Below are 22,202 nucleotides of genomic sequence, written 5' to 3' on the forward strand. Positions count from 1 at the left end.
ATTTTGCTCACCACTCTATGTCCCGTGCCTGGAAGTGCGACTAGTACATAGTAGGTGTTGCATACATAGTTTCAGAATGAAATTTTAGAAATCAAAATTCTACAAACATTGCACACAGATTTATCGTTCTCTTATTTTCCGGGCGAGGTCAGGGCGCCCTTTGGTTTCGCGCTTCTGGCCCTTTAAGAAAGTGGAGGAGAAAGAAAGCGCTGCTGGGAAAAAGGGCGGGGCCTCGAGAGTCCGCCGTCCGTCCCGCCCACGTCCCGGCCGCAGCCAGCAGCTCGCGCTTGGTTCGGTTTTGGTAGCGGGACCCAGAAAATGTAAAGCATGCGCAGGAAGAGTCGCCAGGGTGAGTGACAGGCGAGTCCTGTGCTTTACTTCCGAGGGCGGTGTCAGCAAAGCTAGGTAAGGAGACCGGGAGGACGGTGCCTGCCCCTTTAAGATCGACTCCACCCCGCCTCTGGAGGAAAATGACGCAGTCGTCTACAGTGTCTGGAACGTAACCCTTTTGATCCCGTCAGCTCTCCTTCTCATTAAGAGAAGTACCAAGTGGCCCCCACAGTCACATACGTCATAACCCATGCCTCATCGGTGCTGGGACGGGAGAGGGAAGCGCCGGTCTAAAGGACATGGGGTCCAAATCCCAAATAATCTCTATTTGCTCTGCGTTACCTTTAAACTTTAGGCTGCATTGTGTGATTCAAGTGACAGCCTAGTACTGCTTAACAAAATTAGTCTAATGGGAGACCAGGCCCTGAGAGACCCCTGCGATCCCAGGACACTGATGTGGGTAACTAACACCCACTGGCAGTCTACGCTGAGTTCACAGGCTATGTATGACCTGACATGCATTTTGGGCTGCCTCTGTGTTTTGATATTTGCATGAGTTGCTGATGTTTAAAAGCGGAAGCTGGCCGGGCGTGGTGGCTCGCGCCTGTAGTCCCAGCACTTTGGGAGGCCGAGGCAGGCGGAGCGCTTGAGGTCAGGAGTTCCAGACCAGTCTGGCCAACATGGCGAAACCTCGTCTCTACACACACACACACAAATACAAAAATTAGCCGGGCGTGGTGGCACACGCCCGTAATCCCAGGACTCGGGAGGCTGAGATAGGAGAATCGCTTGAACCTGGGAGTCGGAGGTTGCAGTGAGCCGAGATCGCACCACTGCACTCCAGCCTGGGCGACAGAGACTGTACCCCCCCCCCCCCAAAAAAAAAAAAAGTGGAAACTAGTGTGTTAATATCTAGATTTTTTTCGATGATTTTGAGAAATCGGGGGGATCTGGCAGCATGTTCCTGCCTGGCCCTTTTGAACTGTTTGAAAACAGTCTTTAGCTTGCCACAGCCCCTCTGTTATTTTACAGCCAGCCTGAATCACTCATTTATGATGTCCAGCCCCTTGTAGGGATTTGGATTTTTGATCCCTAATCTAAATACTTTAGTGGATTTAAGACCATTTAAAACATTTATGCAGAAGAGATCCGAAGTCTCCAAACAACTGGGTGCATAAGTTATGTTTAAGTTGTTGTTCCTCATTCTCATTTATTCTTATCAGCGTGTGTGTGTGTGTGTGTGTGTGTGTATAAAACGTCTTAGTGATCAGTTGCACAGGTATTTTTCTATTGGAGCAAATTTTTTCAGTTTAGGCTTGGTAAAATCGAACCATCAGATGCTTTTACAGAAAGAGATCTAGGAGTTGGTGTTCTTTTATTACAATTAAATCCATACAGTATTTTTAAAGGAAAAAAATCCTGAGTCTTGATTGCATTGTCTTCTGATATGACAATCTTTAGTGAAATAGAGTAGTCAATATAATTTGTATTAATATATCTCTGCCCACAGACAATTATAAATTCATTAACCCCCCAGCTCTTGGCTAGACTTCACGAAGGCAAAAACTGTGTTTGCCCTGTTAACTACTTTATCCCACCACTAGAATAATAAGCTTCCTGAAGACAGAAGACTTCTGTTATTTTGTTCACAGTTACCAAGCGTGCCTACTTTGTTAAATTTCTGAAAGAAGTTGTACAGTTGGCCCACAATATAACAATATAGCAATGTAAAATTACAGCAATAAAAATAACACAAAAATACAGTGTAACAACTATTTACATAGCATTTACATTGTATTAAGTATTATGAGTCATCCAGAGATGATTTAAAGTATACCACAGCATATGCTTAGTTTATATGCAAATATGCCATTTTATATAAGGGACTTGAGTATCCTCTGTGGTACCCTGGAAGCAGGGGATACTGGAACCAATCCCTTGAGGATACTGAGGGATGACTGTATGCCTGATTTCCTGTAAGAGGCATTTTCTTGAGGATTCTTTCAAAATCAAATGCTTGTGTATTTGTTGTGTTAAATTACTAAAAGGGTTCTCTTGTGAAAAGGTATCATTTAAAAAGATTGGATTTTCCCAATTGATGCACCAAAGCTTTCATCTGAAATGAACTTGCACATGTGAGTCATCAGATACAGAGCTTACACTGTAATATTTTCTTTTTGCTGCTTTTTCTTTGAGACAGAGTTTTGCTCTTGTTGCCCAGGCTGAAGTATAATGGTGCGATCTCAGCTCAGTGCAACCTCTGCCTCACGGGTTCAAGCAATTCTCAAGTAGTGGAATTACAGGCACCCGCCACCATGCCTGGTTAATTTTTTGTATTTTTAGTAGAGACAGGGTTTCACCATGATGACCAGGCTGGTCTTGAACTCCTGACCTCAGGTGATCCTCCCACTTCGGCCTCCCAAAGTGCTGGGATTACAGGTGTGAGCCACTGCCCCCGGCCAATATTTTCTTATTATGTAATAGGATCTGGAAATGTTGTTCTTCCTTGGAATTCTCAGTATTACTTTTTTTTTTTCCCCCAGAGACTCAGAGGTTCCAGTTGAGATCAAGTTGGGAGACACACCCTTGTTCATTCTCCTTGAGAAGCAACCATTATCAACAGAACATTGATAGAACCTGTGTTTGGGGAAAGGCCTGATGGCTTTGAGTCTAGGTTGGAAAGCACCCAGGAATCGCTGTGGTCTCCTCTTGCAGGCTATGCGAAGCAGTGGTCTTCTCTTGTTTCCCTGTGGCCGGTGTCCCTGGAGGGGAGCTGGAAGCTTTTTGGATCCTGAGATAAAGGCTTTCCTGGAGGAGAACACTGAAGTCACCAGCAGTGGTAGCCTCACCCCTGAAATCCAGTTGCGGCTTTTGACCCCCAGATGCAAATTCTGGTGGGAGAGAGCTGACCTGTGGCCCCACAGTGATCCTTACTGGGCCATCTACTGGCCAGGAGGCCAAGCCCTGTCTAGGTATGACCCTATTGAAACCTTTAAGGCGGTACAGATCTTTGCTCTTTTCAGTCCCCTCCAACTCCAGCCTCTACAAAAAACCACAGCAAGTCTGGGCGTGGTGGCTCATGCCTGTAGTCTCAGTACTTTGGGAGGCTGAGACTGTATAGTAAGCTGTGATCCTGCCACTGCACTCCCGCCTGGCCTGTCTTTAAAAACAAAACAAAACAGAAACCAGCAAAACTCAAAAGTCTTCTTGTTTTCTTTTTTCTTCTTTCTTTCTTTCTTTTTTTTTTTTTTTTTGGTAGAGACAGGATCTTGCTATGTTGTCCAGGCTGGTCTTAAACTCCTGGCCTCCTCAACCTCCCCAAGTCCTGGTATTACAGACGTGGGCCTCTGAACCTGACCTTAGGTTAGCCATATTTTTTGGTTGCCTTGTTGCATAATTTTCCCTTGTAACCCAAGCTTATCAAGCCATTTTCCCAAGTAGCTGTCTCCCCAAGAGAAATCCTAGAGTCAGCTGTCAGGACCCTGGATAGCTATAAGTGATCCAGAAATCTCATCTGTTAGGAGGTTCATAGTTCATAGCGCATGACCATTGCAGAGTTTTTAGATGGAAGCTAAATACCCAGTCCTTCAGCTCTCCTTTAATTCAGTGAATGTTGCTCCATAAATCTCACATTCTTTCCAGAGTTGCTGCTTTTCCCATAAAACGGGAGCTGTGAGTGAGTGGGGTGCTCAAAGATTCCCTCTTCTATTGGGTGCAGTGCTTGTAATCCCAGTGCTTTAGGAAGCCAGTGCAGGAGGACAGCTTGAAGTTAAGAGTTCGAGACCAGCCTAGGCAACATAGTGATACCCTTGTCTCTACAAAAAAAAAGTTTTTTTTAATTAGCCAGGTGTGGTGTCTTGTGCCTGTAATCTTAGCAACTCAGGAGGCTGAGGTGGGAGGATCACATGAACCCAGGATTTCTAGGTTACAGTGAGCTGTGATTGCACCATTGCACTCCAGCCTGGGTAATAGAGTGAGACCCTGTATCTATTTTTAAAAGAGAGAATAAAAGTCTCAGTGGCTCATGCCTGTGGGAGGCTGAGGCCGGCGGATCACTTGAGGTCAGGAGTTCAAGACCAGCCTGGCCAATGTGGCAATAGAGTGAGGAAAAAATCCCTCTTCTCTAGAGGCTTGTTGAAAATTTAGGACTTGAATCTGCGTTTTAATCCCCCCTCCCCATCTTCTAACTCTCCATATTGCAGAGGTCTTAGGGCATTTTCTCACATAGCCACACTATACTTCTTATTGAAACACAGCTGATGAAATAAAGGCAAGAGCTTTTTGCATTTTGATCTAGTCTTTGTTGTAGGATTGGTAAATGATTTCATCTGTTTATGGCCTGTGGTTCTACAGCTGTGAAACAAAAATGGTGATAAGGACTTCTGTTTCACAGGAATGGTATAGCCTACGTAATTAGTGTTATATGTAGTTTTAAGTAAAGTGTGTAAATGCAAACATAGAGCTTTTGGTTGGAAATTCCAAGGACTGGAAAGCTTTCCAGCTAGTACAAAATAATGCCAACTTTCTGATTGTTGTGTTGCTAGATTTTCAAGCTTTATTTAGTTACATCATAGTTTTAGAATGCTGACATCTTAAGTGATATCTATTTTTTTTTTTTTTTTTTTGAGGCGGAGTCTCGCTCTGTGGCCCAGACTGGAGTGCAGTGGCCAGATCTCAGCTCACTGCAAGCTCCGCCTCCCGGATTTACGCCATTCTCCTGCCTCAGCCTCCCGAGTAGCTGGGACTACAGGCGCCCGCCACCTCGCCCGGCTAGTTTTTTGTATTTTTTAGTAGAGACGGGGTTTCACTGTGTTAGCCAGGATGGTCTCGATCTCCTGACCTCGTGATCCGCCCGTCTCGGCCTCCCAAAGTGCTGGGATTACAGGCTTGAGCCACCGCGCCCGGCCAGTGATATCTATTAAAGTGACTATCAACTTGAAATAAAATCAACTTCTTTAAGAGACTGAGTTAGATGTCATAAATTGGTGACTCATAGGTGTGTTTTGTTTGACCTGTACTTACAAACTTCAAAAAAATTATTTGCTGATATTTAAAACTGGCGAGATTTCATGTAAAAATTGACTTTGCTTTGAAAAACAGGGATACCTGGTAAACAGGGATTCTCTGTGGCAACAGTGAGCTGAAGATGGGTAGCAGCTATTTATTTACTTATTTAGAGATGGAGTTTTGTTCTCATCATCCAGGCTGGAGTGCAATGGCGTGATCTCAGCTCACTGCAACCTCCACTTGAACCACTCCAGGTTCAGCAATTCTTCTGCCTCAATCTCCCGAGTAGCTGGGATTACAGGTGCCCTCCACCACACCTGGCTACTTTTAGTATTTTTAGTAGAGACGAGGTTTTACCATGTTGACCAGGCTGATTTCAAATTCCTGACCTCATCTTCCCAAAGTGCTGGGATTACAGGTGTGAGCTACTGCACCCAGCCTATTTATTTATTTAGAGATGGAGTCTCACTCTGTTGTCCAGGTTGGTGTGCAGTGGTGCAATCTCAGCCTACTACAACCTACACCTCCCAGGTTCAAATGATCCTCCTGCCTTGGCCTCTCAAGTAACTGGGATTATAGGCACCCGCTGGATAATTTTGTATTTTTTTTTTTTTTTTTTTTTTTTTGAGACGGAGTCTCGCTCTGTCACCCGGGCTGGAGTGCAGTGGTGTGATCTCGGCTCATTGCAACCTCCGCCTCCCGGGTTGAAGTGATTCTCCTGCCTCAGCCTCTCAAGTAGCTGGGACTATAGGCTCGTGCCACCATGCCGGGCTAATTTTTGTATTTTTAGTAGACAGGGTTTCACCATGTTGATCAGGCTGGTTTTGAACTCCTGACCTCGTGATCCACCCTCCTTGGCCTCCCAAAATGTTGGGATTACAGGCGTGAGCCAACGCGCCTGACCTAATTTTGTATTTTTATTAGAGACAGGGTTTCACCAAGTTGGCCAGGCTGGTCTCGAACTCCTGACCTCAAGTGATCTGCCGGCCTTGGCCTCCCAAAGTGCTGGGATTACAGGCATGAGCCACCGTGCCTGGCGGTAGCAGCTATTTAGACAGGGCATGTATACCTCTACTTTGCCATAGTTTTACTGGTAGATGTTGTCAAGTCCCAGGTTCTTGGTGCCATGAACAAAGAATTGGACGTGACACACATACAAGTAGCAAAGCAGCAAACAGTTTGTTAAGCACAATGCGATCAGCAGTGGATCAGGCTGACCCGCGAGTGGTATCAGACCTGGTTTGTTACATTTCATGGCCTTTTATATGCTTTTTCCTCACTTGCTTAACCTTACTTTATTTTTCAGAAGTGAATTACTCATCCTTGCCTTTCCCTCATTGTGTCTAAACCGCACTTTCTCATAAGCTAATTGTGCATCCTTTCTTAACAGTATTTTATCTTTCCCGACAAAATTGCTTATCTTTTATTTCTTGTAACCAAATTGCTACTGCAAGCCTTTTCAACTTATTTTCCTTATCTTGCAGGTTCCAACTCATTGCTTACTCCCTTATCTATTAGTGCTTACTCTCTTATTTCATATGTCCTGTTTCTGCTATCTTGTATGTTTTGCTCTTGGTATTGTTTCAGCTAGCCTATGTCCAATGGGTCCCCTTCACCCCTGACTTCCTCTGCCATTCTCCTGCCTCAGTAGTACCCACTGTTCCTTATTACTCCAATCCTAAGATCAAGAGTCAGCTGAAATTTGTTATTTCAGTGTTTCCCCATCCATCTTCACTTGTTTGGTAACTGCTTAGCCCCAGTCCAGATTCCTTGGCTGAACTGGACTTTGGGTTTTACCAGAGAGGTCATTATACTACAATTCAAGCAGCAGGAAAGTCACTCTATGATTTAGTCTAGAGGAGACAGTGACTCTTGGATTGAGTTTACTTAATTTTAGTCTTTGTTTTAGCAGTATTTTGTGAGTCTTAATTTCTGGTGCTTGGTAGTTTCTGGAACGTACTAAGTATCCAATACTTTGTCAGCCCAAATGAGAGACTGAGGCATGAGTCTCAACCAGCCGAGGTTTGTTAAGCCCAAGAAAAATACAAGTCACAGAAAAGTTTGTGGCCTGTGCTCTTCTAAGAAGTTTTTAGGAGGCACCGTATCTCCCTTCCCCTCCCCTCCCCCTTCCCCTCCCCCTTCCCCTCCACCCTCCCCCTCCCCCTCCCCTCCCCCCTCTCCCCTCCCCTCCCCTCCCCTCCGTTGTTTGAGATGGAGTTTTGCTTTTGTTGCCCAGGCTGGAATGTAATGGCACAATCTTGGCAGACTGCAGCCTTCCCCCTCCCGGGTTCAAACGATTCTGCTGCCTCAGCCTCCCGAGTAGCTGGGATTACAGGCATGCATCACCGCACCTGGCTAATTTTGTATTTTTAGTAGAGACAGGGTTTCACCATGTTGGCCAGGCTGGTTTTAAACTCCTGACCTCAGGTGATCCACCCATCTCCGCCCCCTAAAGTGCTGGGATTACAGGCGTGAGCCACCTCGCCTGGACATTTATACATTTCTTTTCTTTCTTTTTTTTTTTTTTTTTGAGACGGAGTCTTGCTCTGTCACTACTCACTGCAACCTCTGCCTCCTGGGTTCAAGCAATTCTCCTGCCTCAGCCTCCTGAGTAGCTGGGATTACAGGCGCCCACCACCATACCTGGCTAGTTTTTAGTAGAGACGGGATTTCACCATGTTGGCCAGGCTGGTCTCAAACTCCTGACTTCAGGTGATCCACCTGCTCAGCCTCCCAAAGTGCTGGGATTACAGGCATGAGCCACTGTGCCTGGCTATACATTTCTTTAAAGGGGAAAAGGCATGTAGGAAACGGTGGGCTAGGCAGTGAGGCAAATAATTACATCCTTGTGAGATTTTAGTCAGTGCCCAGTAAATCTATGCTCTACATAAGGTGAACATTCGAAAATAGGGAGTAAGGAAGAGTTAATTACGTAGATGTCTCAGGTTAGGTGAAGGAATGATTGCTCTCATCCTGTTTTTTTTCTTGAGACAGGGTCTCACTTTGTCACCCATGCTGGGGTGCCGTGGTGCAATCTTTGCTCACTGCAGCCTTGACCTCCTGGGCACAAGTGATCCTCCCATCTCAGCCTCCCAAGTAGTTGTGACCACAGGCATGTGGCACCATAAGCAACTAATTTTTGTACTTTTTGTAGAGAGGGGGTCTCACTGTGTTGCTCAGGCTGGTCTCAAACTCTTGGGCTCAAGTGATCCTCCCCACTTCAGCCTCCCAAAGTGTTGAGATTACATGTGTGAGCCACTGCACCTAGCCTTATCCTGTTTTTATTCTGTACCCAGGAAGATAAGCTTGTAATGGACATTGTTAGTATGAAATTTAACACTTTAGTTTTGTGGACAAGGAGTTAGACTTAGGTAGCAGACTAAAGTTAGAGTTGGTATGTTTTTGTTTATCGGAGGAGATACATCTCGAAAGTTTAGGGGTCTGCAAGAATTTATGAGCAATTTGTGAGGGCAGTCATCCTGAGATCCCTGAGACCTTTTCCTTTTGTAGGGGTCTGGCTAATGTATAGCGCTTTGACACAAGGTTGTGAAGTAACAGCTATCTATTCTTGAGAAAAGGACAGTGTTCCCTAACTTGGCCTCCAGGCTTAACTTTCCTTTTGACATAATGAGTTTTGCGGGTCTAGAGACTTTTTGTTTTCTTTTTTTTTTTTTTGAGACAGAGTTTCGCTCTGTCATCCAGGCTGGAGTGCAGTGGTGCCATCTTGGCTCACTGTAAGCTCCACCTCCTGGGTTCACGCCATTCTCCTGCCTCAGCCTCCCAAGTAGCTGGGACTGCAGGCACCCGCCACCACGCCTGGCTAATTATTTTGCATTTTTGGTAGAGACGGGGTTTCACCGTGTTAGCCAGGATAGTCTCAATCTCCTGACCTTGTGATCTGCCCGCTTCAGTCTCCCGAAGTGCTGGGATTACAGGCGTAAGCCACTGTGCCCAGCCCAAGACTTCTTATTTTCCTTTACAACTTTTTTTTTTTTTTAAAATAGTCTCGCTGTGTCACCCAGGCTGGGGTGCAGTGGTGCAATCTTGGCTCACTGCAACCTCTGCTTCCCTGGTTCAAGCAATTCTGCCTCAGCCTCCCGAGTAGCTGAGATTACAGGCACCCGCCACCACCCCTTGCTAATTTTTGTATTTTTTTTTTATTTTAAATTTTTGAGATGGAGTCTTGCCCTGTCGCCCAGGCTGGAGCACAGTGGCATAATCTCAGCTCACTGCAACCTCTGCCTCCTGGGTTCAAGTGATTCTCCTGCCTCAACCTCCTGAGTAGCTGGGACTATAGGCCCATACCACCATGCCGAGCTAATTTTTGGATTTTTAGTAGAGATGAGATTTTGCCATGTTGGCCAGGTTGTTCTCGAATTCCTGGCCTCAAGTGATGTGCCTGCCTTGGTCTCCCAAAGGGCTGGGATTACAGGCATGAGCCACTGTGCCCAACCTACAACTTTTTTTTGAAAAAAATTGACTTGAATAGCATGATTAGTCAGTTGTGTGGTACTGTGCTTCATACGTGCTGAAGAGAAAGACCAAATGACTAGGTCCTTTCTTCTGCCACCTCTGCCCAGCTCTGGAGATGGACTTTTTGTGTCACTCTAGTCAGACCAAACTTGCCAAGGTTGGACCAGGTTCTTCTGCTATGTTTCACTATTTCTTTTGTCCAGTCAACCTAAGGACATGTCTTTTCTTTCTTTTCCTTTTCTTTTTTTGGATACCTCTTATTTGCCGAGACCAGCTGGGTTGGGGAGACCCTAACCCAGCGGCGCTAGAGGAATTAAAGACACACACACAGAAATATAGAGGTGTGAAGTGGGAAATCAGGGGTCTCACAGCCGTCAGAGCTGAGAGCCCCGAACAGAGATTTACCTACGTATTTATTAACAGCAAGCCAGTCATTAGCATTGTTTCTGTAGACATTAGATTAACTAAAAGTATCCCTTATGGGAAATGAAGGGATGGTCTGAAATAAAGGGATGGGTTGGGCTATCTGCAGCAGGAGCATGTCCTTAAGGCACAGATGACTCATGCTATTGTTTGTGGTTTAAGAAAGCTTTTAAGTGGTTTTCTGCCCTGGGTGGGCCAGGTGTTCCTTGCCCTCATTCCGGTAAACCCACAACCTTCCAGCGTGGGCGTCATGACCATCATGAACATGTCACAGTGCTGCAGAGATTTTGTTTATGGCCAGTTTTGGGGCCAGTTTATGGCCAGATTTTGGGGGGCCTGTTCCCAACACTTATTTTTCCTCATCTCTCTGAGACATGTTTCTCCTTTCTTTTTAATTTAGGTATCTTTTGGATAATCCTGATGTTGTCAGAGGAAAATCTGTATTAGATCTTGGGAGTGGTTGTGGAGCAACAGCTATTGCTGCTAAGATGAGCGGGGCATCAAGGATCTTGGCCAATGACATAGACCCTAGTAAGGATTCATATTTTAAAATACTTAAGGCTCATCTTTTTTTTCTTCTCCAGAATAAATATGTACACATGCTCAGTGTGGTAGCTTATTGTCGTATGTATTTTGTGATCAGACATTGTGAATCTGTGTGCACTGGGACATTATCTGTAGGAATCCCCTGAGGTCGGAGTAGATGGTACATTTTTCCCAAGAGGATTTGTGTCTGCCAGACATCCTGGAGGGAGCACTTCTGTTAATTTATGGGTTAGGAATTTCCTGAAATAAGTAAATAGTGTTTGACCCCAAACCCAAGTGAGTGTTGGCCTGTCTTTGAGGGTGATTTTTATTCCATTAGAACCCAGGCTGAGACAGGTAAGTTTTTATTTGATCTGATTTTCTTCTGGTCTACCCTTTCACTGAGAATATAGTCCTTGAAAACCTTTATTTTATAAAGGAGTCTCAGCTCTTTTGTTTTTTTTTGGATACGGAGCCTCACTCTGTTGCCCAGGCTGGAGTGCAGTGGTATGGTCTCGGCTCACTACGATCTCCACCTCCTGGGTTCAAGTGATTCTCCTGCGCCAGCCTCCCGAGTAGCTGGGGTTACAAGCACGCACCACCATGTCCAGCTAATTTTTGTATTTTCATTAGAGACAGGGTTTCACCATGTTGGCCAGGCTGGTCTCAAACTCCTGACCTCAGGTGATCCGCCTGCCTTAGCCTCTCAAAGTGCTGGGATTACAGGCGTGAGCCACTGCGCCCAGCCAAGTGGTCTCAGTTCTCATTTATTGCCATGCTCAATCAAGCCCAAGGCTTGTTTCCCTGTTCACAGTAAAAAACCAAAATATTTTGGTTAATGAAATCAGCAAATATTCCTAAAACTCCCAACATTTCTAGGTGTTTTGAATTGTTTGTTTTGTTTTCAGGATATCCAGTCATATATTTGGAAATTGTGGTATAGCTTATATTGAGATAACCTTTATACTTCTTTACTTTAAACAACAACTTTCAACAAAAAGGAAGAAAAATATATTGTTAGCAGATCTTTTAAATTATTTAATCAACAGGGAATTACAACAGCCTAGCATGTACCAATTCATTTTGTGCTTTTTTTTTTTTTTTTTAAGTTGCAGGAATGGCTATTACACTAAATTGTGAATTGAACCAACTGAATCCTTTTCCTATTTTAATCCAAAACATTTTGAATTTGGAACAAGATAAGTGGGACCTTGTTGTTCTTGGCGATATGTTTTATGATGAAAACCTTGCAGATAGTCTTCATCAGTGGCTGAAGAAGTGCTTCTGGACCTATAGAACTCGAGTACTGATTGGTGACCCTGGGCGGCCCCAGTTCAGTGGACACAGCATTCAGCATCACCTGCACAAAGTGGTAGAATATTCACTTTTGGAGCCTACTAGGCAGGAAAACAGTGGACTGACAACAAGCACAGTGTGGGATTTTCAGCCTTGAGTTGTCGAAGTACTTCCAAGTATGAATATAGTAATGTTTGGATCTGACTCTAAAAGTTTTCTCTATAGGAGATACTCTCCAGTTTAATGAATGCAATTCTTGTTAAATGGCAAATCTTGTTTTTAAAATATGAAGGTTTAGAGTTTTGCTTACTTTTGTCATGTAACTGGTTCTGTATTTCTATGCATGCCAATTATACACATCTCTATCTGCATTTTTTTTCTATTTTAACCACTGAAAAAATATGATTATACAATGCCATACTCAATGGTGGCAGCATTTAATTTAAGTAATGCAGAGGAATGAAACATTGTAGCCGGATCTGTTTCTGTAGTTGAGAACAACTGTGATGTAACTTTTAATTAAACAAAGAAAACATAGAATAATATATATATTTTTTCTTTTTTTAGAGACAGAGTCTCTGCTCCCAGGCTGGAATGCAGGGGCTATTCAGAGGCTTAATCATTGAGCACTGCAACTTTGAACTCTGGGCTTATTATTTTTTTTTTTTTTTGAGATGGAGTCTCGCTCGTTGCCCAGGCTGGAGTGCAGTGGCGCATATCTCAGCTCACTGTAGCCTCCGCCTCCCACATTCAAGCAATTGTCCTGTCTCAGCCTCTGGAGTAGCTGGGATTTTAGGTGTGCACCACCATGACTGGCTCATTTTTATATTTTTAGTAGAGACTGGGTTTTGCCATGTTGGCCAGGCCAGTCTCAAACTCCTGACCTCAGGTGATCCACCCGCCTTGGCCTCCCAAAGTGCTAGGATTACCGGTGTGAGCCACCACACCAGCCTGACAATGTTTTTTATTTCTATCACTTCCTTTTGATTTTTTCTTATAGCTTCTATCTCTGCGTATGTCACCCATCATTCTTGCATGTTGTATGCTTTTCGCATTAGAGCCCTTTGCATGTTAATCAGTTATTTTAAATTTATGATCTGATAATTCTAAAATGTCTACCATATCTGAGTCTGGTTCTGATGCTTGTCTTTCCAGACTGTTTTTTTGTCTTTTAGCATGCCTTGTAATTTTTTGTTGATAGCTAGACATGATGTATTGGATAAATAAGCAGGTAAACTAAGGTAGCATGAGGTTTTAAAATTTGGGTAGGGCTATTGTTTGCTGTAGTGTAGCTATTACAGGCTAAGTTTTCCTCTAGTGTCCTTGTTATTGTCTCCCCTGTTATCTTTGAGTTTCCCTAGAGATTCCTTCTTATATAGAATCTGAAGCTTGCAGTTTTTTTCACCTGTAATTCCCTGTTATTATACAATAGCCTAATTGATGTGATAAAGTATGGGAGAAGGTATGTTCTATAGTTCTGTGATTAAGTCTCAGTCAGTTAAGTCAGCCTGTGCTCCTGCTGTGACCTTCACAAGTGCTTTCAGCTTTTCTTTTGTCCCTTTGGTGAGACAGGAAGGCTAGAGGAGGCTAGAGCTGCGTACTTCCTTTCCCCCAGGTCAGCTAGGCTCTGGTAAAATAGTTTCCCTTGAGAGCTGGCTTTTGTTAAGGAGAATTGAATGCTTGGGCATATTTCAAAATGGTTACTTTCCCCATCCTCGTACCAGAAGAAGGGATTTTTCTCTGATCCTCACCCTGAGAACCTGGTAGGTATCCTGGAGGTAAAACTATGAAAGTGTGGTGTCTCCCCTAGGAGTGGGCCCCCTTGAGTTGGTTTGTTTTAATTTAACAAAGTTTAATTGAGCAAAGAACAATCTGTGAATTAGGCAGCTCCCAGAAGCAGTGTAGGTTCAGAGTGACGGCAGGGTTACCACACCTGGTGAGATAACGGTTATGGACAGATTCCTGGAGCTTTTGATTTTTTTTTGTTTTTTTGAGACAGAGTCTCACTCTTATCACCCAGGCCGGAGTGCAATGGCACGATCTTGGCTCACTGCAACCTCTGCCTCCTGGGTTAAAGTGATTCTCCTGCCTCAGCCTCCCAAGTAGCTGGGATTAGAGGCGTGCATCACCATGCTCAGCTGGGATTACTGGCATGCACCACCATGCCCAGCTAATTTTTGTATTTTTAGTAAAGACAGGGCTTCACCATGTTGGCCAGGCTGGTCTCAAACTCCTGTCCTGAGGTGATCCATCCGCCTCAGCCTCCCAAATTGCTGGGATTACCATTGTGAGCCACTGCACCAGGCTGGAGCTGTTGATTCTTAAGTCCATCCACATGGAGCCTCCAGCAACTCAGGAATTATAGCATAAATGTTCCTACTGGTACTGGCTCCAGCAAAAGGCTTCTGCTCCCTGTAAGCTGTGGTTCTTTGTATTTGCATTTCTAATATGTGAGGCATTTGCTCTTTAACCTTAAATAAATTAGGATCTAAGTGTTGTTGATTTTTCAGTTTATTCAGCTTTATTCTTACTGTGAGGATGGGAATGATGACTTCCAATCCCTTTATATTAGAACATATAAATCAGACTAGAGACTGGAAATTTTTGTTGTTGTTGTTGTTGTTGAGGTTTTTGTTTTGTTTTGTTTTTAGACAGGGTCTTGCTCTCTCATCCAGGCTGGAGTTCCGCGATGTGACCATGCTCACTGCAGCCTTGACTTTCCAGGCTCAGGTAATCCTCCCACTTCAGCCTCCTTAGTAGCTAGGACTGCAGGCATGCACCACCATGATGCCTGGCTAGATTTTTTATTTTGTATTTTTTGTAGACGTGGAGTCTTGCTACATTGGCCAGGCTGGGTATTACTGGGTGTGTGTTTCTTTCCTCCTTTATTTCTTTCCATATTTACTTATTCAATGAATATTTGAGTGCTTATTATATACCAGGCACTGTTCTAGGCACTGGGGATATAGGGATACAGCAATGAAAAAAAAAGATAAATATTTTGTCCTTACAAAATTTATATTCTAGAGTAGGGAGACATAATGAACAAATGAAAAGTAAAACAGGCATCAGATGGTGATAGGTAGTAAGGAGAAAAAGAGGTAAAGGTGATAGGGAATACTGGGTACTAGATGGGGTACAGATATTTTAAACAGAGTGGTGAGAAATAATTAATACAAGTAGCAACATAAAAAAGGAGGAAAATAAAACTGCAAACTGTTTTAGGAAGATAAATCCTTCATAGACCCAAAGAAGCTCACAACTTAAGAGTCGAAACTGGTTTCTGCAAAAAGGGGAAAATACGATTGACTTGGTTAAATATTCAGTATTAAATTTTATTGAATTCGTCTTTAGAAAAATTTCACAGATAGAACAGGCCTTACCCTTTTTGCACATATATACATATGTGCCACCTTTGCAGTGGCAACATATATAGCCACACTATAAACATACCACATTTATAAAGCAATAGTAAGGACAAGAAATGGGGTTGAATAAGTACCCCCCAACATTCACAAGAAAGTTAGCATACTTACCCCGTTTTTCACTACATCAGAGGCAAAATAAGAAATCTTTTAAGAAAATCTCAACAAGACAGGCTCATGGCAAAATGAATATGCTAAATTTGGGGGTTGGTTTAAGCATGGTATGTGTCAGGTAATTTTGTGATTACCAAAAAGTTTTCACTTGAAAACTAAGACCTTTGCTGTTTATTTCACAATGTGAAATCAGTAGAACCTGAGGATACAAATCTCTGTAGTGATATTCTGTATTTACTCATTTTTACACATTTTTTAATGCAATTTTGCTAAGGAAGGAAAGCTTACAGATGAATAAAATGTAATTGGGAAGAGTAGCCATAAAATTCAATGAACTAAGAGGCTGGGCAAGAGCCTCTGTAATACTAATACACTGAATGGCTAATAAGTCACTTCATTTCAGTGAAACAAATAAAGATTTGTTTTAAGAATTAACAGGCTTGATGTTCAGGTCTGCTTTTGGCAAATGGGTATTTAAATACTCCAGGAAGGTAAGAGCCAGAAAATAGGAAGGTAACTATATGCTTTTAGAAATATGTTTACTTAGATTCTCCCAAGGTTTATACTTACAGGTAAGCTTACAACAATAGCTCAAATACCTACATAGGAGAAGGAAATCTCAAGGGAAAACAGTTAATTTTAAAGTTATTTTAAAAACAAAATCCAACACCATAGATCAGAGTTCATGCTAGGATTATCATTTCAAAAATAATGACTCATCCAACAGATATAGAATAATAGCACTATTAAGATGTTTAAGAGTAAAGCACAAACATGTATATACCAAGACTCAGCTACTTCTCTGAGAGTTATAACTTAAGACAATAAAATAATTAAAAGTAGTGTTAACATTAAATAGAATGCAAATCTCCATAGATGGTTTCCTGGGAAAGTAGTTTTGATAAGCTTTCCTAGCATTGATCATCTTCAAAAAAGCATCAATAAACAGTCCATGTCACTTGCTTTAGTTTGTTTGGGCCTACTAATTGCTCCAGCACTTCTCGTGAATGATCTATAAAAGAAAACAATGACAATATATTAATTGACAATAATAAATGTTTAATGTTTCCTCATGTCTAACTGGAGATGATGTTAATACACAGTTATTTAAAGGATTAAAGGAGGTGATCTATAAAGCACAGTATACAACTAACTCGCTAATAATTAACGGTAGCCCTTACTATTATTAGGTGTAGTGCACCTATCACAGTATTACTTGTTTTTAAAAAAAAAAAAAAAGGCATTTGTTGTTTTCTGTGTAATTTCATCATAATTCCACCAACCAGAGTAATGGTGCAATTTCACCATTAACCTGTGTTAATGGTTAATAACTTTTTTCAGGATCTTAGCTGGAAATAGATGATTCACTAAAGTGGAGTGACTGAACAGCATTTAATTAAGGGAATATTTACCAAAAAAGTAGGATTAAAGAAAGCCAATAAACCACCTTGAGAAGCTGCAACACACCCAAAGGGTTAGAGGAGGTAGTAGTCACCAGAATGTGACAAGTTGACCTGTAGTTGAACATTTTTCCATGTCTGTATAATACTATTATAAAACATGATTTTAAATAGATAACCATTATATAAATACACTGTAATTTAACCGATCTATATTATTGGACATTTAGATGTTTTCAGTTTTTCACAGTGTACAGTCGTGATTTTGATATGGTTTCCATCCTAGGTTTAGGATGTCTTTAAAAAATCTGAATTAAAGCAAAAATACCGATAAAATTTTGTTAGTTTAAATATTACTCATAAGTTTAACAGACTTGTTTCCATAGATACAACTTATGTTTTATATACAACTTATGTTTTATATACAACCTAACCCAGTCTTGGAAATCCTGTAATTTGGTGGTTCCTAGACAGATTTCACAGACCAGTAGGGAAAAAAAAACAAAAAAAACAACAAAAAAAGATGGGCCCATCATATACAGTGACAAAATTTTATTTTAAGTTAAATAAAATTAAGCAAAAATACCAAGGTTTATTGCCAGTAAGAGAACCAGAGAGTGTATAGAAATGAAAAGTTATTATCATTGGGAAAACAAAGGTTTACAATTCCATTTTTTAAAAAAGTAGCTAGTAAGATAAATGCAGTTTTATTCATGGTCATAAAAATATTATTGGTTATTGTAGAGGAAATCTAAATCAAAGATAGGTTCAAATTATGTTGAAAGTAAAAGAATGGAAAGACATACCATATAAATGGCAACCATGACAAAGCTGGGTGGCTATAGAAGAGGGGGGAAACACTTTCCGACTCTTTCTGTGAGGCCAGTGTTACCCTGATACCAAAGCCAGACAAAGACGTCACATGAAAACTACAGACAAGGATCTTTTATTAATGTAGACTAAAAAATGCTCAACAAAACACCACACCAAATCCAGCCACTAGAAGAAAGGATTACATACCATGACCAACTGAGATTTGTCATAGGAATGCAAGGTTAGTTTAACATCTGAAAATCAATGAGTATGATATACTGTGTTAATGTCCTATTACTGCTGTAACAAATTACCATAAACCTAGTGGCTTAAAGCAACAAATTTGTTATCATACAGTTTTGAAGGTCAGAATTCCAAAATGGGTCTCACTGGGCTAAAATCAGGTGTAGGCAGGTCTGCATTACTTTTTAGAGGCAAGTTTTATCTTTTTTTTTGGAGGCTCTACAGGAGAACCTACTTCCTTTACTTTTCTAGCTTCTAGAAACTACCACATTCCTTGCATTCCTTCCTGCTTAAAGTGAACAACATTGGGCTGGGTGCGGTGGCTCATGCCTGTAATCCCAGCACTTTGGGAGGCTGAGGCAGGCATATCATGAGGTCAGGAGTTCGAGACCAGCCTGGCCAACATAGTGAAACCCCATCTCTACTAAAAATAAAAAAATTAGCTAAGCATTGTGGCACGCGCCTGTAGTCCCAGCTACTCGGGAGGCTGAGGTAGGAGAATCACTTGAACTAGGGAGGCGGAGGTTGCAGTGAGCCGAGACCACGCCATTGTACTCCAGCCTGGGTGACAGAGTGAGACTCTGTCTCAAAAAAAAAAAAAAAAAAAAGTGGGCATCATTGGGCATAGTCCTTCTCAAGCTGCCATCTCTATGGTCCTTCTCTGTCCTTCTACTTTTAAGGACCCTTATCATTTTATTGGGCCTACATAGATAATCCAGGATGATCTCCCTACTGAAAAATCAACTGATTAGCAACTTTAATTCCATTGGCAACCTTATGTAACATAACATACTCACATTTTGGGCATTAGAACATGGATATCATTGGGTGGGTGAGAGCATTATTCAGCTTATCACCTACACCATTCTAATAGAACAAAGAACTAAAACCACATGATCATCTCAACAGACAAACACCATTTGGCTGGGTGCAGTGGCTCACGCCTGGAATCCCAGCACTTTGGGAGGCTGATCACCTGAGCCCAGGAGTTCAAGACCAGGCTGGCTAAGATGGGAAAACCCCATCTCTACTATAAATACAAAAAATAAATTAGCCAGGCATGGTGGTGGGTGTCTGTAATCCCAGCTACTCAGGAGGACGAGGCGAGGGAATCGCTTGAATCCAGGAGGCAGAGGTTGCAGTGAGCTGAGATGCTGCCACTGCACTCCAGCTTGGACAACAGAGCAAGACTCAGTCTCAAAACAAAACAAAACAAAACACCAATTGACAAAAACCAATGCTCATTCAACCAACTAGGAATAGAAGATGACTTCCTCAACCTGATAAAGGGCATCTATGAAAAACCCATAGCTGGCAGGGTGCAGTGGCTTATGCCTGTAATCCCAGCATTTTGGGAGGCCAAGGCGGGAGGATCACTTGAGCCCAGGAGTTCAAGACCAGCCTGGGAAATATAGTGAGACCCTGTCTCTGCAAAAGAAATTTAAAAATTAGCTGAGTGTGGTGGCACATGCCTGTAGTCCCAATTACTCAGGAGGCTGAGGTAGGAGGATCTGCTTGAGCCTGGGAGACAGAGGTTGCAGTGAGTGTGTTCATGTCACTACACTCCAGCCTGAGCAACAGAGCAAGACCCTGTCTCAAAAACAAACAAGAAAAACCTATAGTTAATAGTGAAAAATTAAATGTTTTCTCCCTAGGATCAAGACAAGGATATCCACTCTTTTGTTTTTGAGACAGTCTCACTCTTGTTGCCCAGGCTGGAGTTCAATGATGTGATCTCGGTTCACTGCAACCTCTGGCTCCCAGGTTCAAGTGATTCTCCTGCCTCAGCTTCCGAGTAGCTGGGATTACAGGCGCCCTCAACCACGCCCAGTTAATTTTTTGTACTTTTAGTGGAGATGGGGTTTCACCATGCTGGCCAGGCTGGTCTCAACTCCTGACCTCAGCAGTTTGAGACCTGATCCACCTGCCTTGGCCTCCCAAAGTGCTGGGATTACAGGCGTGAGCCACCGTGCCCCGCCAGGATGTCCACTCTTGCCATTTCTATCCAACATTGTATCAGAGGTTCTAGTCATGGAAATTAGGCAAGAAAAAGAAAAGGCATTCAGGTTGGAAGGAAAACTAAAACTATTTGTAGATGATGTTATATTATGTATACAATATCCCAAGGAATTCACTAAAAGAATAAATGAGTTCAGCAAGGTACAAGAACAATATATAAAAATCAAATGTATTTCTATATACCAACAATGAATAATCCAAAAATGAACTAGAAAATAATTCCATTTATGTTGCCATCAAAAATAATAGAATACTTAGGAATAAATCGAATGAAAGTGAAAAACTTATACTCTGAAAACTACAGGCCATTATTGAAAGAAATTAAAGATCTAAATAAAAAAATCCAGACCAAAAGACTTAATATTATTAAGATAGCAATATTTCCCAAATTACCTACAGATTCAGTGAAATTCATATCAAAATACAAGCTGGCTTTTTATTGTTAGCAGAAATCAGTAAGATGGGGCCTGGCAGGGTGGCTAACACCTGTAATCTCAGCACTTTGGGAGGCCAAGGCAGGCGGATCGCTTGAGCTCAGGAGTTTAAGACCAGCCTGGGCAACATGGTGAAACCCCGTCTCTACTAAAAATACAAAAATTAGCCAGAAGTGGTAGTGCGCACCTGTTGTCCCAGCTACTTGGAGGACTAAGGTGGGAGAATCGCTTGAACCCTGGTGGTCAAGGCTGCAATGAGCTGAGATGGCATCACTGCACTCCAGCCTGGGTGACAGAGACCCTGTCTCAACAACAACAACAACAACAAAAAGAAATTGATAAGATGATTCTAATATTTGTATGAGAATTGGGGGGACCCAGAACAGTCAATAGAATTTTGAAAAAGAACAAAATTAGAGACTTAACACTTCCCAATTTCTTTCTTTTTTTTTGAGATGGAGTCTCACTCTGTCGCCAGGCTGGAGTGCAGTGGCATGTTCTCGGCTCACTGCAACCTCCGCCTCCCAGGTTCAAGTGATTCTCCTGCCTCAGTCTCCCAAGTAGCTGGGACTACAAGTGCGTGCCACCATGCCCAGCTAATTTTTGTATTTTTAGAGACAAGAGTTTCGCCATATTGGCCAGGATGGTTTCGATCTCTTGACCCCATGATCTGCCTGCCTTGGCCTACCAATGTAAATATGTTAGTTATCAAATATTATATATAAATATTTGTCTTCTGTCTACATTTGTCACTCTTGTGTGGGAATTCACTATTGCACATTATAGGAAGATGCTTTTCCCTCCAATAGTAAGCATGGAACATTTTTATGTAATTTAAAATTTTTGATGCTAGATGGCAGTATTATATTAGTCTCCTTAGGCAGCTTCTTCCTATGAAGATAGAGTATTTAGGACTGTGGGTTTAAATAAGAATATTCAATGCCTTTATTATGCTGCAGGGAAAAACTATGGGGTCGCTAAGTATTTCATAATCCCTTGGCAGAACATTTTATAGAAACACATACTCTCTTGGCCGGGCGTGGTGGCTCACGCCTGTAATCCTAGCACTTTGGGAGGCCGAGACGGGCGGATCACGAGGTCAGGAGATCAAGACCATCCTGGCTAACACGGTGAAACCTGTCTTTACTAAACATACAAAAAAAATTAGCCGGGCGTAGTGGTGGGTGCCTGTAGTCCCAGCTACTCGGGAGGCTGAGGCAGGAGAATGGCGTGAACCTGGGAGGCAGAGCTTGCAGTGAGCCGAGATTGCACCACTGCACTCCAGCCTAGGTGACTGAGACTCTGTCTCAAAAAAAAAAGAAAAGAAAAAAGAAACACATACTCTCCAGACTGAAAAAGAGCTAACGGGTCATTTATGCTAATCACATGACTGATGCTTGATGTCACCTTCCTATTTGTTTCCCTATCCTAGTAACAGTTAAGCCACTTTACACTAGAGGCGCAGGAAGGAATTATAGATTGTGGTTCAGATGACTTAGGTTTTACTTCCAGTTCTATCAACTATTTCTAAGATGTGGGGCAAGCCACTTAAATCAATTGTATCTCTGTTCCCTTATCTTTAAAATGAAGGAGTTGTGTAGATGACCTTGTTGGGGGTCAGAAAAGGATTCCCCAAAGTATGGCACTTTGGCATGCTGAGTACTTTGAACTAAAAAACATTGGAAGGCCTCAGAATCCGC

At 42.4% G+C, this 22,202-nt stretch overlaps 2 protein-coding genes across 9 annotated transcripts in view; one reads left to right on the forward strand and one right to left on the reverse strand.

The window, feature by feature from the left end:
- The first annotated feature begins 237 nt into the window (after positions 1-237).
- ETFBKMT (electron transfer flavoprotein subunit beta lysine methyltransferase) lies at positions 238-21,453 on the forward strand. 4 transcript variants are annotated; one of them, XM_007968103.3, is made up of 4 exons: positions 238-405; positions 2,874-3,302; positions 10,634-10,764; positions 11,868-21,453. In XM_007968103.3, exons 2-4 carry the CDS (start codon positions 2,989-2,991, stop codon positions 12,209-12,211), a joined length of 789 nt encoding a protein of 262 aa, XP_007966294.1. In that variant the 5' UTR covers positions 238-405; positions 2,874-2,988; the 3' UTR covers positions 12,212-21,453. The 4 variants fall into 4 exon arrangements, with proteins under 4 accessions (XP_007966294.1, XP_007966292.1, XP_072876708.1 ...); XM_007968101.3 differs by having other exon boundaries at positions 238-349; XM_073020607.1 differs by having other exon boundaries at positions 238-349; positions 12,012-15,331.
- Positions 15,360-22,202, reverse strand: part of AMN1 (antagonist of mitotic exit network 1 homolog) — a 57,920-nt gene continuing 51,077 nt past the window's right edge. For all 5 annotated transcript variants that reach the window (XM_007968108.3, XM_007968106.3, XM_073020608.1 and 2 more), the window contains one exon: positions 15,360-16,605. In XM_007968108.3, coding sequence (XP_007966299.2) covers positions 16,532-16,605 — 74 coding nt within the window. In that variant the 3' untranslated portion in view covers positions 15,360-16,531. The remainder of the gene's footprint in view (positions 16,606-22,202) is intronic.

Source organism: Chlorocebus sabaeus, chromosome 11 (genome assembly GCF_047675955.1).
Source record: "Chlorocebus sabaeus isolate Y175 chromosome 11, mChlSab1.0.hap1, whole genome shotgun sequence".
Lineage (NCBI taxonomy): Eukaryota > Metazoa > Chordata > Mammalia > Primates > Cercopithecidae > Chlorocebus > Chlorocebus sabaeus.